A 17,215-nucleotide genomic window follows, 5' to 3' on the forward strand; every position below is an offset into this window, starting at 1 on the left:
TCCCGGTTTGGTGTTGAATACACTCACACCAACATCCACGTGCATACTTGACAGGCAAGTCTATTACATGGAGACATTTCATTCAAAACTAACAAATTCTGGGTGGGTCTCGAGGTATAGAAGAAATTGAATACTCCTTGCAATGCATTGACAAAATAATTTCATTTCGTTATTATTTTGTCCTCGATATGGTCGAAGAAATCACGGGCAATGTGACAAATAATAAGTTATTGAGACAGAACGTTGCCTCCCTGTGAACCACTAGCAATTTGTGATGGAGGCAAGCAGCCTAGTCTGTCGTTGCTATACCGCGTGTTGTCATTGCAGAGTCTCGACTTAGACGCAGTGTGTGAGCCTCGCACGAGGCTATATGTAGCTGTAGCAGCAACACAAACCAACAACATAACGTCAAAGTAGGGAATCTTCCGTGACGGACACCACAGCGGGAATGATTCATTTCAATAACAAATCAGTTTGTTCCACGTTTAAATGGATCCGCTCTTAAGGTAGATAGTCTTGTTTTTACTCTGCTTTATTACGCGAAGAGGGTAATAGGATTAATCAATAACGTATCTACAAAGGAATGACGTTCAACTCTAAGCATTCTCGGGCTCATATTAGCGTTCGGTATCGTGATGTAAGCACAGATGTTATATATCGGTTTAATGCTTTCATATTGTGACGCTGTAGTCCTGAAATCAGTGTACCCGGTCGTCTGCTAGCAACATCAGGATGAACGGCTTTCTGCTTCAGTTGTCAACTTTACTTTTTCACCTTTTATGTGTCAGCGAGTCTTTCAAAGGGAGAATTCCCATCGGTAAGTTTGTTGTTTTCTATTTTAATTTCTTTTCTTTATTTAATTCTATCGAGAACAAATTCAGATAAATTGATATTATATTATATACAACTTCAAATTTGTTCGCGTAAATTACCAAATTTTATTATCAACTTGGCTTAATATCAAATAGGACGTACTTGTGTCTATACGTCACTAATACGTATTCGTTGTTTTATAGCTAGTCACTGTTTTTTGTCTCTCGTCGTCTGTCGTACTTTTTTTTTAACTTTGTGTTCTTTTACAAAACAACACAAGTAAAATATATTGAAAAGCCCACATGTGTGCATTTTAACGCATGATTTGATCATGATTGTCTCTAATGCATTATGATCGTTTGCAATAAGCAATTTAAGAAGCAGTTTTTTTAATTAGATTTTACAGTACTTGCTCATTAGAGATATATTAACCATATAGGACAACATGCATGTTTATAAATAATAAAGAGAAACAAGTACGTTCACGGAAAGACAAGAAAGCGCTTGGGAAGAATTCGAATATTTTCATCTTCTCTCTATCATATATAAATTACAAAAATGATTTTTTTAATGCAGCTGTACATATATATAATTTGTGTCCTTTATTTCGACAAACGGTTGCTTCTTTTTTGATTTTTTAACATACATTGCCAACTGTTAACATTATCTCGTGCTATACGTTTGCGTGACTTTTGGCTCTTCACGCTCTCGCTGTGCCGAACGTTGTTTGCAATGTGCCGCCTCTCTCTTAAACAAAGTAATGGTGTTTGGGTCGTTTTAAACAAGATCAACTTGGAGAAATTGCATTTCGTAGTCATTGGGGAATCGTTGCGATAATAAAGCGAGTTGCAAAACCACTGATAATGAGAAATATATTTTTATTTGAGGCCAACACTACTGGAGATGAAAGAAAGCCCGTTTGTTATCAAAACGACATTTGCGACCATTTCTGACTTCGTGGATATCTGTTAAAAGAACTTTTAAATTGTTAATGTTTCTCTGTCTAAGACCTTGTTCTGACGTATGACTCTCTAGGTACAGTATCACGCCTTCCTTTGTTCGTTTTAGGTGCTATCTTTGATACTGAGGACGTTCAGACCAATACGGGCTTTCAATATGCTGTTGCCCACAACAAGAGGAAAAATAACGAAAAGTTTGAGTTATCTGCCCTTGTTGAAGTAATAGATGTAGAGGACAGCTATAAACTAGCAACGTCAAGTAAGTTTGCTTTTTCTTCTTTTTTATCTCCAATGATCAAAATTGGTTTCCTCACTACCAACCCTTTGGATAAACCTGCTGGTGAATATTTTTATGGCTGGGTAACAACCTGGTCGTGATTTCATTTGTCAATCTTCTAATTGCGACATCAAGTGGACCAATGAATTCGATGTCATGTTTTCATGTGACGTCATAATTCATGGCAGCGGATTCCAAAATCTGAAAGAGGAATAACGTATTTCCAAGATAAACTTGAGGATTTCTTGACATACATGTTATATGAACTTAATTTGAGAAAAGGGCAAAAGACTCGTGATAGTTGATTACCATGTTTATATATTTCTCATTAGTTAATTTTCGAATTGTAAGACGCTTTATAAATGTATAGTCCTAGAACAAGTTAAATTAGAGACACACGCTTACCAACTACCACTCGATGGAGAATCATAACATTCCATCTTTCAACTCTTTGCACAACATTGTTTCCGCTTCACCTAGTGTAGTTCATCAACAAGTCGAATCCTATTCAAGTATTTTAAATCATTTGTGGGGGGAAAATATCAATAAACGAGCTAGACGTACATTTTATACTCAATACATTAGTGAGTTTTTAAATTGATCCGAGAATATATATTGATATAATGTTACAGCATGCATGAAACCCGAAAATTTCAATTATAAGTCAAGAATATATATACGCATATGCAATAGTTTACAATGATGCCAAGAAAAGTGACTTCTGCATTCTTGAATGTCAATCTATTTCGTTCATATAAAAACCACATAGCACACTAAAACGCCAATTGCATAACGAAAATTTCACTTAAATTTTCATATCGATCGAAGATGTAGATATATATAAAAATAAATTTATTTTGGCTGATATATTGTCATTTAACGACTAACCTACCGATGCGGTATGAAGCATCGTTTCTAGGAGAAAGCTATTGTAGTGATTCGCAAATCATGTTTCCGGATTCGCAGTCCGGTTTTCAATGCGTTGTTTAGATTCGATCAAGTATATTTAAGCCGTAGCCTTCTGAGATTACGTTGCTCACTGGAGCAGTTGAAGAGCTGAGAAGAATAAGTCCCCGGATAATTCCGGAACACTTGCAGTTGTTTTCCACATGAATTCCCCTGAAAGGATGTCACTACACATATATTGACGAGTAATAGACGCGGTATATTGAGCCGAAACGGTAATAGGCTAATAGAGAGGAAATGGAGCGTGCATGGCTTGAGTCGGCCCAGGGCGATCCTAACGTATGTGGGAAGATATGCTTACATGCTTTATCGCCTATAACACACTGTGTGTGGTAACCTTATACAAGCTCATACAATTCCCCAATTACAGATACGCACATATAAACAGATGACCCACCGATAGAATAACGTAATGTTCGTTGATAAACAATTGTACAGGGCAACCAAGATAGTAGAATGGTACTTTGGGCATCTGGTGGAAAATGGAAGACAGAGATACATACACTTACTCAGTATTTTTGTATTGAAAAACAACAATTATCCCCTGATACACGTAATCTGTATACATGTATTTGTTTTTCTGTTTTAACAATCTCAAGATTGATTTATGCTTCGTTTTAAAAGAAATCCGCCAAGTGGTTAAGGCGTTTGACATTCTGATACCACTAGCCCTCCACCACTGGGTCGCTGGTTCGAGGCCTACATGGGGCAGTCGCCAGGTACTGGCCGTAGGTCGTTGGGGGTTTTCCGGGAACTCCGGTTTTCCTCCACCACCAAAACCTGGCACGTCCTTAAATGACCCTATCTGTTAATAGGACGTAAAACACAAAAACAAAAAAGGCAACAGAATAATAGGAAAAACAGAAGTAAAATAAAAATAAAAACATATAAAATGGAAAAATATGTACAGGGCAATGACGTATAAACCGCAGTCGACATCATGTCCTCCAGAAGGGTAAGTGTTTCCCGCCCAATCTGTTGCATCCAACTTACCTTCAATGCGTTTTAGCTCATTCTTAGTTATACGTCATGTTAGTGTAAGCCATCATATAAGAAGACTATTTCCTAATAGGTTAAGGTAATTGCCTCGCGGCAAATATTTTGGTATTTTGTTATAAATCAATTTCACAGGAGCGGAAAAGGAATCGACGTATTCCGTCAGTCGCTTCTTATTTCTCTTTCATAATTAGGACCTTATACAGCAAAGGAATGTACAATAATTTTTTGGTGATTGTCGCACCAGCCTAGAAAATTATAATTAAAGACTCCTTCTGAAAAATTTGTCTCATCTTTATCCTCCGATAATTTGGTTATTTAATTAATCTACGAAACACATGTACGTAATATTTCAGTTTAGAGTGTGGTTTCAATAACAAAAGCCATTTACAATCCTTATACTGAAGACAAAGCTCCATAATTGATATTCAGAATACCAATTCAGTCATACATTCTATGCATAAGCTCTGATTCTAACATATTTTAAATCAATAAAATGTCAATAAATATATTGTATGACATGTTTGTTAAAGCAATGTGCCGTTCTTCAGAATACCGAGTCATACATTTTGTGCATACACCTTGATGTTACATCTTTTTCATAAATAACGCGTAAACAATCGTATGACCTATTTGTTCAAGAACTGTGTCGCTAGACCAACTATCTAACAACTATCTGACCTTGTATCCCCATGGATATGGTAAAAGCAGTTAATTCAAAATAAAGATAAGACTTCTTCAAAGACAACAGTTTATTAGTCCCGAAGCGTAACGTGGCTTGCTCTCGCCTTCCATGGCATCCTTTGATGGACTGGACACATATCTGTATAGTCGTTTCATTAAAGACGCAGGCGTCGTGCGTATTGCCTCTATTCTATACTGTTCTTATATAGAGACAGATGACATACAGTTTTGAGTCCAACCAAAAGCTGAGCTTTTGGGAGCAAAATATAAATATTTGGTATTACTGTAGCGAAAACACATAAATAGGAAACATTAAAATTGTTTAACATGAAATGCATAAATATCCAGTCCTTGACCAGAATGTACGTTTTCTCAGTTACCTCAACCTTAACACAAATCGTCCATCATTTTACGAGAGATTAAACTTTTTTAAAGGTTGAATCATATTTTTTTCTATGTAATATAAACGTTATCCTTAGTTTAGTGGTGATCGCGCTGGTTCTGTTATGAATTAACCATAGCGTTAGGTCGGATTCTCCCAATCCCTATCTTTTTTAATTCTAAATAGGGGTGAGGGGGGGACTATATCCCTCAGATATTGATTATGACATTGCTAATTGCTAATAGTAACCTATTGATAGTTATCTGAACACACAGATTTCATTATACATGTATTATGTATCAAAGTATAATTTTCTCGTAAACTAAGGTGGAAAGATATTTTCATAATTTTTATTTATTAAAATATGGTTCAAATACTTCCGTATATGATTTACTTCAGATAATTTTTCATCTGTGAATTCTGGCAATCGCGTATAACTTTACAATTGTAAGTATCCCCGTCCACCATATCACTCTGGTTTTTCCTTTATGGAGTAACCTCCCCTTTATTTCCGTTTAGAAATAAGTTTACACCTATAACTATTTGGCCAATGCACCTCCATCGACCAGGTAGCTTAATACTTGATAAGTTTATTCTTCATTCGATGACATATAATACTGACAACTGTCTAAAAGCCCAGAAATTGAATATTAGGTAGAAGAGAAAAGAAAAGACATATCTTAAATGTTGCAATGGGTGACGTCAGATCAATATTGGTTTCCCCTGGTTACAGAAGAGAAGGAAGCACTTCCACTACAGAAAACCCACATACGAATAATGCTGTGGGATAATGTGTCATGTGTATCAGCTCGGATTAGTGTCATGCTCTCACTGGGATAGAGCCATTGAAATATGCGCCCTTACTACTGGAACTATAAGTCCATTTTAAATTCAAATTATAGAGTACTATATCCATTATCAAGTTAGTGTACAATGTAAGTATACAGGTTTGTTAACTGAACGAAACACAACGTACGATAATAAATGAAATATGTAAAAAAAAAAACTTATTAACATGAACATATCAATAAAATGTTAAAAATGTAAATATCAATTATATATCGAATGTTTATAGAGTAATACGTGAGATTATACATTATAAAATATCACTTATTTATACTTATATATCATTTGTTTTTCACATTTTGACCCCGTGTATCACCAATGAATACAAGAAAGACAACTCAGCTGTACAGTCTGTCACTAACATTTATTTTTGGCATAATGTTTCTAGTACCAAACACCTTTTCTATGTTCAGTGTCACCAGATTATCTTTTTCTGGAGATACGTATATTCACGAATGGCAAAACTGACGCAATTAACGCATAACAGAAATACCTTGCGAACTGTACTTAAATGAAAACATTACTCTGACCTCAGTGACGCATTGATTGGCGCTGTTACATCAGTTTATTTTGAAGAACATAACTCCTGGATACTAAAGCATTTGAATGACAACGTATAAAATACATATTTTACTCTCTACTTGATTTTACAACCAGTTCTATATTACAGAAAAGCAATTATGTAAATCATGAAAATTAATTACACTTTCGAATGGCAAACATAACCAGGTAATTTGAAAATAGAATAATTCAGTTTGGAATGCATTTAAAATAATTAGAATAGTACTTAGCAAGATGAGGTCTTAAAATGTGTTATGAATGCATCGATGACGGATTCATTTGAAGGCGCGCTGTATATGCATTATTCAATCACGTGCTTTATACATTGGAAGTTGAATTGAGATAAAGTTTACAAATATTACAGTAATGCTTTTCTGTTGTGTAATAAATTAGTTTTGTTCCGAAGTAGAAAGCTGGTGTTCCGAACGGTTAGGTGTATTGGAGCTAGGGAACCGAGACATACGGTTTTCCCTGTGTCTATGTAGTCTCTTTTCCTTTGTCAACTCAAATAGAGGCTAATGAAATAATGCGTTCTGCTAGGCTGGGTGGTAAAGCCATTATTGAATTATCTAGACACATTTTCTTTTTTTGTACAATGTATAAAGATTTCGCGGAATTCATATATTTCAATTATGCCAGTATCCATCGCTACATTCGAGGTAGCAGTGTATTGCTATTTGGGTTGGGTTTTATAGTGCAGCTAATTCTCTTGGAGACAGACGAAAAACGTTAAAAACAATCGCAAAGAGTGTCAAAGTAATTTGGTTGTCCACGTGAAACTCTTTGTTGGCCGGGTGACGTATAATGTGCTGTCTTAGTTCCGAGTCCGAGGCTCCGATTCAACAATCCACAAGCATTTGAAGGAAAGTTAACGATTCCATAGTGTTGTATAATCTCTAGATCTGGACAAGTTTCTCGACTAAAAGAATAATATATGTAACATTTGACATTTGTTATTAACATTTGAATAACATTTAATTTTCACGAGTTTTGTAGAACATTTCAATATTACATGTGTCACGAGTAAGCCTGCATTCTGCCTCCGCAGTGAAAGATATGATATTCAACGGGATGCCGTTTGCTGTTTTGTTAATTACATTTGTCGAACAAACTTTAAAATAAAGAAAACTAACCCTGTATCAATCAGCGTAAATTCTCTCGAACTCAAAAATACAATACCTTTACACTGTTGGGTTTGACCTTAATATATGACGTCAGGCTTCTCACACATCACAATCAAGTACAATGCTGATCACGCTTATTTCAAGGATTCTAATTTGTTGTGAAATTGGTTTTGCATTTTTAGTGGTTTAAAATACATCCACCCCCGTGTGACAATACGGTTTACCCTTTAGAAACTTAAACGTAACAAAACAATATTAGTTTAGACGCTTCGAAAAATATGGATCCATTTGAAACCGACAGGAAGGTATATTGAGGCGAGGTGAATCTGTATGATAAACCTTGTGGATTAATTGATTAGTATATAATACACCCACCTTTCAAAGATTTGTCTCCTATGTTAGCCGCGAGTATTGTCTCTGTCAACCCCTGGGGCGTACATACATGTAGATCACCTACAGGCGCTGACCTAGGAGCGGCTTTAAATGTGATGACGCAACAAAAACAACTGAATGGCGTCCATATAGATGAGTCTTTTTAGAGAAATCTCTGAAAAATCTCTGAATATATTTCTTACGTATTTAGCACTATGATGTGCCTATGACCAGGCATTCTTGGTGATGTTTTCATTGTTATCCCAATAGTGGGGAAATTGTTTTATATGTCTCATTGGTTCGTGCTATTGTTATTTTTTTATCGTATCTGAATTAGGATAAGGATCGTAGAAAATTCCACGTGGATTTGCGTACATACAGTCAATTCGTCCTATTATCGTTTTGGTTATCACTAGTGAGGCTGGCCCCGATACTGACGTAAAACCATGTGGCTCCGTTCGTTACAGCGATATTAAAATGATCTGAAATCCATGTTTCGAATCCCGGTCTGGTCCTATTTTATTTTACACCCAAAATTTCTGTTGTGGATTGAATTAATCACGTAACGTGAAATAAATCGTTTGCCATAATTCGGCAGACCTCCGACAAGTAGAATATTTCATTGAACTAATGTAATGACCTCCATTTCGTTCTTTTTCAATCATGCAGTTCATATCATTGTTCAAAATACCCTGGCATACGTTAATTGTACATGTTTAGAATTCACAGTTTGATTGTACAGCTGCTGTTAATCCGTTTGTATGGAATTCCGTACATAATACCATCTAACTTGAGTGGGGGATGTACTTGTACAGTTTGATACTAATCTTTGTCCTTCGCTTAATCTAAAAATAATAGGACCAAATTGGTCTTTGAAATTAAGCTTTTTGAACTTTTGAGTTCTTAAAAGCTTTTCACCTCATCCTAACAACACCATGCATCCTCTTACACGACCATTCCGAACACCTAGCAACAACGAATCATAATTTGTAATAATAAGTAACTAAACACATTTTCTTAAGTGTATATACTGATACACATTGTTTAATTAAGTCAATAATCAATTCACTTAGTGTTATTGTAGACCAAAGCTTACAATAACTATCGCCACATGAAAAAATTTCCGGAATCCGCCACCCGGCAGACCTTTTTTTTTGCTTATCTAGCCGGAGTGTCAATAGCCTCTCTGATTTAAAACACAAAAAGGCTAAAGTCGGGATTTACTTGAAATCCCAAAACATTAGTAAAATCTCGTACAAAATGTGCCTGTCGAGGGAACCCATTTAGGATATGAGATACACAGTCAGTTGTTTGTAAATATCCTATTAAAATGTGATGTGCTAACAATTTTTAAGGAAAATGTGATTAATGTGTACACTCGCAGCTGCTAGGAAAGTTAGTTTTTACAATTTGACAGAATAAGCCATGCTTCCTCTGAATGATTTATTGAGGTTGATACCCTGATTACTGTGAGTATGAAGTTTATGGTTCATCTTATATCAAATATAATGGGGTTGGGTTTTTTGGGTTTTTTTTACCGTGAAGATAAATATTCACAAAAATGCATACATCAAACTGGAAATGAAACGGTAAAAAGCTATACAAGATGTTAAAATACATCAGGAGCAAAACAATGGTTGTAATATATATCATATTTGATTATAAAGATACATTGAGCGTAAATCATATATTGATTGCAAAACAAATGTTTACAATACTTTTTCATAGACGGTACATTTTAGAATATGTTACGTATTTGCATTTAAAGTTAGGTTAGCGCATTCAATCATAAAAGTGTTGACTGTAAACAATTGAATATATGCATAACAATAAGGTTGGTCTTCCTTATATGAAATGTAATTATTTTTGATGTAGTTATGGACTGTGCGCAGTCGCGAGAGGACAACTTCCTGTCTGCTCAACTTGTTGTACAAAAGCCTACATTAAGTAGAATTACAACTAACTTATTGTGTATTTCTTCAGACCTTCTATGTTGTGAATGAAAATCGCTATGGAAGGTTTTTAATCCGAATAAGTCAATTTGATATCTTTGACAAGACACCAAATCTAAAGATCTTGTTTCTCGTTAACAAATACGTGTAGCATATATGTATTGATGAAATAAAACGATAAGTAGTTAGCATAAACTTGGTAGCATCTTCTAAGAAAAAGGAAGACCTTTATCGAATTCTATGCAATACGTACAGTATAAGCCCGAATCCTGATACAGTGTCTTCCGTTATCTCATTCATATTGTTCAAACCATCAGATACAATTTATTATTTAAGGTTTAATTATGATAGTTAGATGCTGGTCATTGTATTAAGGCTAGATTCACTATATACTAAGAGGACATGCAGAAAGGGAATTGCTTTTAGGCGATAGGGAATATTTTGATTCAAGGTCAATGTTAGAGGTCTTAGGTAAGATGAATGTTTCTCTTACCCAAGACAGGGACATTTCACGTGATACCTAGTGTAAGCATTTGCTATCCCATACTACCATCGAAATCGATTTCCTACAGCAAAGCCAGTATTTTTCTTAATTCCGGATTGCTTTTTATTGCAAGCTCTTTGTTTTATATCTTTTGACTGCTTATTTTTATAAATCCAAAATACAATTTCCCCAGTTCATTTCCCCGATTAACCGCTGCAAATAAACTATATCTTTTATGCTCAATACGTATATTTTTTCTGGAACGCAAAATCCTATTCCTATTGTGACGTCACAATCTATCTGGCATGTGATCACACAGGACGCACAATTTGAAATATAACAAATCACTTCCCTGCCATTGTTAGGAGAGAATTAACTTGTATAATAGTTTGTAATGCAAACGTGCATAAGGTATAAGTATATTGTGAGGCTTTCGTTATTTGAAATATTGCTCAAAACTATGATTTAGCTGGTTGAAGTTTCTATATGTAACAGGATAAAGAGAAAATGTAACGGCCAGACCGGGGTTCGAACCCGGGACCCTCCGCACTCTAGACGAACGAACTACATTTTGATACACCTGGTCGTCGATGATCAACCCGGTCCAGTTCCGCTACATTCCTCGCCACCGAAGGCACAACTATTTACAACCAAATTCGAGCTGGAATTAAATTTGAGTGCTCTTACAAAAGACAATTTACAGAAACAGTTTAATTACAAAGTACAATATTTCGTTTAAGAAACAGTAATCTAAGAAGTAAATGTTAGTAGGTTGCTACTGGGAAAGCACTTGGAGGCACGGTAGTCCAGTGGTAGGACGCCGGCTCGTGACCGAAGGATTGCGGGTTCGTGTAACGGCACGGCTCTGTGCTGTATCTTTGAGCAAGATACTTTACTCAGCTTGTTCCAGTCTACTCAGCTGATAGGAGGGCAGTGAAGCTGTTTAAAGGACGTGTTTTACGTGTTCCCGTATACGTGCTGTATGTAACTGCGATAGCCTATCCGCATCTAAGGAGCTGACCGACCTTGGGGCGTGACCTGGACGGGCAAGGTTATTTTGAATCACCGAGGGCACGTTAAGCTGGAAACTTACCCCCTCAAGACGACAGAACACGGGCTTCGCCCGTGAAAAGAAGTCTATAAACCCATCAACCAACCAGTCTACTTAGCTGTAAATGAGTACGTGGATGGGCACGGCTAGAATTGTCGAATGTTAGCTGTTAGCGCCGAAATGGCAGCTCCGGCCGTATGCTCCCCAGGGAGTTGAGAAAGATATTGGCTGGTTGCAAAGGCATTATTATAAAGGGAAATTAGCGGTTTCAACTTTAAGCAACGTTTATCATAGTGAGTTAACTTTTAAAAGTCAAAGCATAGGCAATGTTTATTATATGAGCTGGTAAAAATGATAATAACGATGTCTTCAATTTTAATTGAACAAAGAGTTAAATTGACTCCTTTTCAGGCATAACTCAAATAATCTCAAAAGTATGAACTATAAATCAACAAGATAATGAACTGTTGAATCAAGTTGGTTTTGTTTGTATGTCTACAACTTGAATTGTCAATTGGTTGCACCTAGACATTTGGTCACCTTTGTATTTGGTCGTTAGCCGTTCCGTCTGTCCTCTGGAGTACGAAATCCCAGACACGTCACTTCCGTGTGCTGAGTGATGGATGCGGCAGGCCTTGCCGGGAAAACAAGATGTACCTTTACAAGTCGGGCACAAACACACAATCCAGTATCGGTTCCATTATGTTTTACTGGCTCAACTACGTACGGCGCTGAACGTGCAGCGACACAGAACAACAGCGTCCAATACGATTTGTATTCGTTCTGTTTCGCAGCTTCCTTATTCCCATGTTGTAGTGTCTCTAATTAACATGCGCGTAGAAACAATCTATTACAAATTTGGTGCGCATTTTACAACGTCTTACTTCAAGAGGACACCAACCCTTTTTCAAATGCACCTATTATTATAGATTAAATCAGAAATTTGTATGCATTGACAAAATCTGGTATGGCATAACTCTAGAATAGAATGGTTACTTTTCCTTTTTACTTTTGTCTAATGAGCACTAGAATGTGAAATCGCCTTCAGATATACACCATTTAAGTATTGTTCTCGAGTTTCTAAAATTTTCGCCATGTACTTTTTTGTTTCCGAAAATCATTTCTAGAAATAAACTAACAACACAAAATCAGTGAAACCTAGGTTAAATATGATTTTGTTACATAGTTTGGAAAAGTACAAGTTAAAGCTCCAGGTGTTCCGAAAGTGTAAGCGTCCTCTTCATAAAACACCATATGGAGATAAGAAAGCAGGGAAGCGAGAAAACAATATATTGATCAAGACTGTTTCAATCGGGGCAGCAGATACATTTTGGTTCTTTCGATATCCCTTAAGTATAACACACGCAAGAAAATCCCGAATTTTCCGGGGAGTTTGGAGACATTTGTTGCTTCTTACGATAAACAGTGGCCTACAACATGCCTATTTTCTCCAAGTAGGTCTTCTTGAACTGTACTAATCTTGATGTCTATGTCAGCATCAGAAAATGAATACGTTCTGACTGACGACATGGACTAAATAAACGGATATTATTATTGATGGCTGTAGCATATAGGATTGTTTCGTTAAATATCACGCTGGTCACAAGACCAAAATTGGACAAAATATTGAAGGTGTTCTTAGTGTAAACGTTTTAATGACAAAGTTTTGTTTTAATGTGGTGGGAAAATGTATCAACAAATTCTTGGTATTCAAAAGTGGACTAACTGCTCAATTATTTTAGAAGATTGTTCTTACTCTTCTGATGACATTCTACAAAAGAGGTATTTATTCGGCATTATGTTTTAATTTGATACCTTTTATCAGATCCGTTAACATTTGTCCTTTCATACCGAGAATTTCATTATTTATTTGCATTTGATTGTTACTTTAGAACATTGCAAGCATGACAACATTTATTCTATTTTTTCCATCTGAAACACTCCATATTAAGCTTGCTTGTCGCAGTTCATTGGCGAATTCCTGAACCCCTATTCAACAGTCCCTATGCTCACACTGAGATTCTGTGCTCCAGAATTTCGAGTTCTGTGATATGTTCATACAAACTAAAGTGATTAACATTTTGTCAATAATTTGGAAGAATGTTTGAGAGTGTTCAAGCTTAATAGCATTTTCCTGTTTAACTTGACCTTTTGACCGTTCCACAGGATTTTAATGAGTTACAGCTGGATTGATCATAGAATCAATTCTTGAGCAGGAAAGTGTTTTTTTTTTTTAAATACGGACCTAGTTGTATGGTTTGTGGTTTTTAAGATGGAGGATTATATCAACGTTGAAAAAACACTCACGTCAGCATCATGACTACTTCAGTCTTTAATATTGCAATGTCTACTATTCTTGGTACTTTTTCATGCTGGCGTTATAACAGAATGTGAGAAAGACTATAGGCTATAAAACTAGACAAGGGCATACCTTTACATGGTAGTTGTTACTCCAATATAAAGAAGTATGAATGAAATATATATATGTGAATGGGTCGAGTAATGTGCTGGATATGAAAGACGGCATCAGATTCGTGCTATCAAAAGGGGGTAAATACACTAACGTTCGACTACCAGCACAAACCATATATTACAAATACTAACGTACGTCCTACAATAACCATAGCAGTTAATAGGATGCTTCACCCTATAAATCATACCAAACGAAACCCATTAATGATTAGATGCGGACACGCCTGGAATGTATTTGATTCCGAAACCTACAAATAAAAACATAATGAACGATTTGTTTCAATATTTCTTAAATCGGTAGTGACCTACATACTTATCTTGATTTTGTGTTGCCATATGTGGTAAAGGAAAAATAATCTGTGACTAATTAATTGCGCTTTATAGAATAAAATAAAATTACTTATCGCACAATATCATTTAGTTTGCTCTTCCCCTGTTTAAAGAAAACAACAGTGTAAATAGCATATGGAATTGTTTTTGTTTTATTAGTTTGAGCTTCGTACCAGATGTACCTGTAGAAGAATGGCGGTTAGTGTTCCTTTCGAGCGTCTTGATTACTAGCTTGATTACCTTCGTATGCTTTCTTTACCTTAAGGTCTCCTAGGAGCGTATGCTCTGTAATGGCGGGCACATATGTCTGGTCAATTTAGGTGTGAATTCAATATTAGATCCGGTCACAGAAAAAGCAGTGCACTGTTTAAGAGAGCATCGCTGTTTTTTTTCAATGACGAACACATTGGGAGTGGGATAATAGGAGGGGCAATTGAGAGAGGGGTGAAAAGGAAGGGGAAGTCTGTCTGACAGACGGTTAATAGGCTGAAAGGTCATGTCTGAGATATTGTTTTCCATGTCACTGAACGTCGAAACAATATTTAGATAACGAATTCTTTCATTACTTAGCACAGCCTTTCAGACCTGTGGTTTGCCGTGTACTTTCCTTGTCACCACATGGCGTCCTCGTCGTTGGTTAATACTAAAGCCATGGCTAGCAATAGTAACCGTGTGTATTAGCACTCAATGTCCTCTGTAGCTTACGCATTTCTTATATAGTCTCTCTGTACTTCATTCCTTTCTTAGCGAAGATTATTAACAGGAAAAGGCAAATTAAATGGTCTGCAGAAATAAACAATTATTAACAATTATGTGCAATTCAACGTGAACAGACCGCAGAGAGGAAGTTATCATCTCGCGGCTGCGCGTAGGCATAACCTGTAGGCCATACCTACATTTACAGTTTGCGTAAGGAATACCGACATTATTATCATGCATGTGATGAACTATTCACAGTCAAACAATTTATGCTTGAATGTGCTGATTTTAAACAAAGGCTTAACTGATTGTATAATGTATCGTCTATGAAAAGGGTTATTGATACAGTTTCATAATATTTGATTATTTACGCTCAATTGATAATTACAAGAAGATATGATATACTTCACAACCAATTCGTTTGCTATTGATATAATCTTACACATTTTAACATGTTTCTATAATTTGATGTATTCAGGTTTTTTAATGTCAATTTTACAGTGTCGGTTTGGCCATAGATGACTCGTATTGTCGATTGGTCGTAAAAAAAACTCAAAACAAAAACAAACAAATCAAATGTTGCTTCCATACACAAAACGTCTATAGAGGGGCTAGCTTAAGATATTTTGATATAGTGTCTAATATCTTTCTAATAGATCAAACATACCAGCTGATTCTATTGCGCTGTACCGCTCGGGGCTGAATATATGCTACCACAACATCATCACGGAAGGACAAGATCAGAGTGGATAACTAACAACACTGTCTGGAACTGAGACAATAAAACAAATAGAATAGTGTCGTCGGAATGACTTCAATTATTGTTTTTCATCATTTTTACACATGTTGCCTTTCATTATATTCCTGTTAAACCCACCTTTCACTCGTTAAATATCCATTATTCTACTTCTTTGTGAATGGAGCTTTCATGAAAAACAATTGTCTGTTGGTTTTATTTTTTGTATTGATTACGAAAACAGGAGTTCAAATTGCATAAAGTATATGTATATTTTGAAGTATGCTAGCGCGCGGGGGTTCTTAATATGGGAGGAAACCGGTGTACATGTACCCTGAGAAAACCCACGAGATCGGGCAGGTGACTCCATACCCTTTCACTTCCGATCGTCATTGCCTTATTTTTTCCTGCTCTTCTTTATATTATTTGATGCTGTTACAACACAATGGCCTCAATCATTTGTGATTAAATGTTATCAAACAGAATGTACAGTTCACTAAGTCTGTATATATTGAGATTACCCACCAGGCTCTCCAATCGGCAACTTTTCAAAGTACGTAATTTTCTCAGGTCTTTGCTAAATTTAAGCTTCCTCTTGGAGAAGGATAGGCTTGAAGCCATCTCAACATTCATATCCAGCCGGTCAAAATGGAGATTTAGCGTGCATGTGATGCTTAGACCTATCGCTAAACCGAAAGCTATAAAAATTGTGTGCACATGATCGAGTTATTTATAGACATAGATTCCCGGCGTTTTGTACACGACACTACTACGATAATGGTCTATCAAGCGTCTCAGCGACGCATAATTGATACTTAGACGTCGCTGCAACTAAAACTATAAAAGGTCATGCCTGTGTCAAACCTAGCTTTATGTTCGATCATTACTTTTTTTTATTTTGGATTTTGCTTTTGTCGTTAAACCCCTATCTTATTATCTGCGAACGTTTCGAGAGATAAAAAAAGAAGATAAAATCCAAAATCTTTTAGACATTTGAAAGACAGCCTCTTTGGAGTTCTGCAACAGAGCAAACGGCCACATATCAATATCCTTTCTCTGATAAGGTTTTCGCGGCTTGAGACGTATTTCTGTACAACCCACCTGCGCCGTTTCCATGGTAATTTCCTGGAAATGCTATGGTAACACATAGTTCAAAGGCAATACAATTATATTTCACTTACTTGTATTTGGAAATATCTAACGTAGTGCAGGTCAAATAAGAAGAAAAGTCATGGAAGGTTGTCTATTATCGAAACGTGCTAAAAAAAACACACTTTGAGAGAACACCGAATTTTCATTTAAAGATAGTTAACACTTTTATAAAATAGTGAAATAATAATTATGATAATAGTACCGAATCCTGTATGGATGTAGCGTGTACTTTTTGATACTTATCGATATAGTGTCCACGTTTGCTCTGCCATCACAATTACATGTACCGTCGTTGTATTTCAAGGCCTTTTTCACCCCGACTAATATCTTGACGTGCGTCCTTCGAAGTACTATCGGTC

The 17,215-nt window shown here is 36.1% G+C and overlaps 1 protein-coding gene across 1 annotated transcript in view; it reads left to right on the forward strand.

Annotated features, from left to right (window-relative positions):
* Nucleotides 1–512: 512 nt before the first annotated feature.
* LOC110466729 (glutamate receptor 2-like) overlaps nt 513–17,215 on the forward strand; it is a 109,931-nt gene continuing 93,228 nt past the window's right edge. Inside the window, exons 1-2 of the mRNA XM_021523444.1 lie at nt 513–817; nt 1,882–2,031. Of these exons, the coding sequence (XP_021379119.1) occupies nt 733–817; nt 1,882–2,031 (235 nt within the window). The 5' untranslated portion in view covers nt 513–732. The remainder of the gene's footprint in view (nt 818–1,881; nt 2,032–17,215) is intronic.

The sequence above is a fragment of the Mizuhopecten yessoensis genome, unplaced genomic scaffold (genome assembly GCF_002113885.1).
Source record: "Mizuhopecten yessoensis strain PY_sf001 unplaced genomic scaffold, ASM211388v2 scaffold11143, whole genome shotgun sequence".
NCBI lineage: Eukaryota > Metazoa > Mollusca > Bivalvia > Pectinida > Pectinidae > Mizuhopecten > Mizuhopecten yessoensis.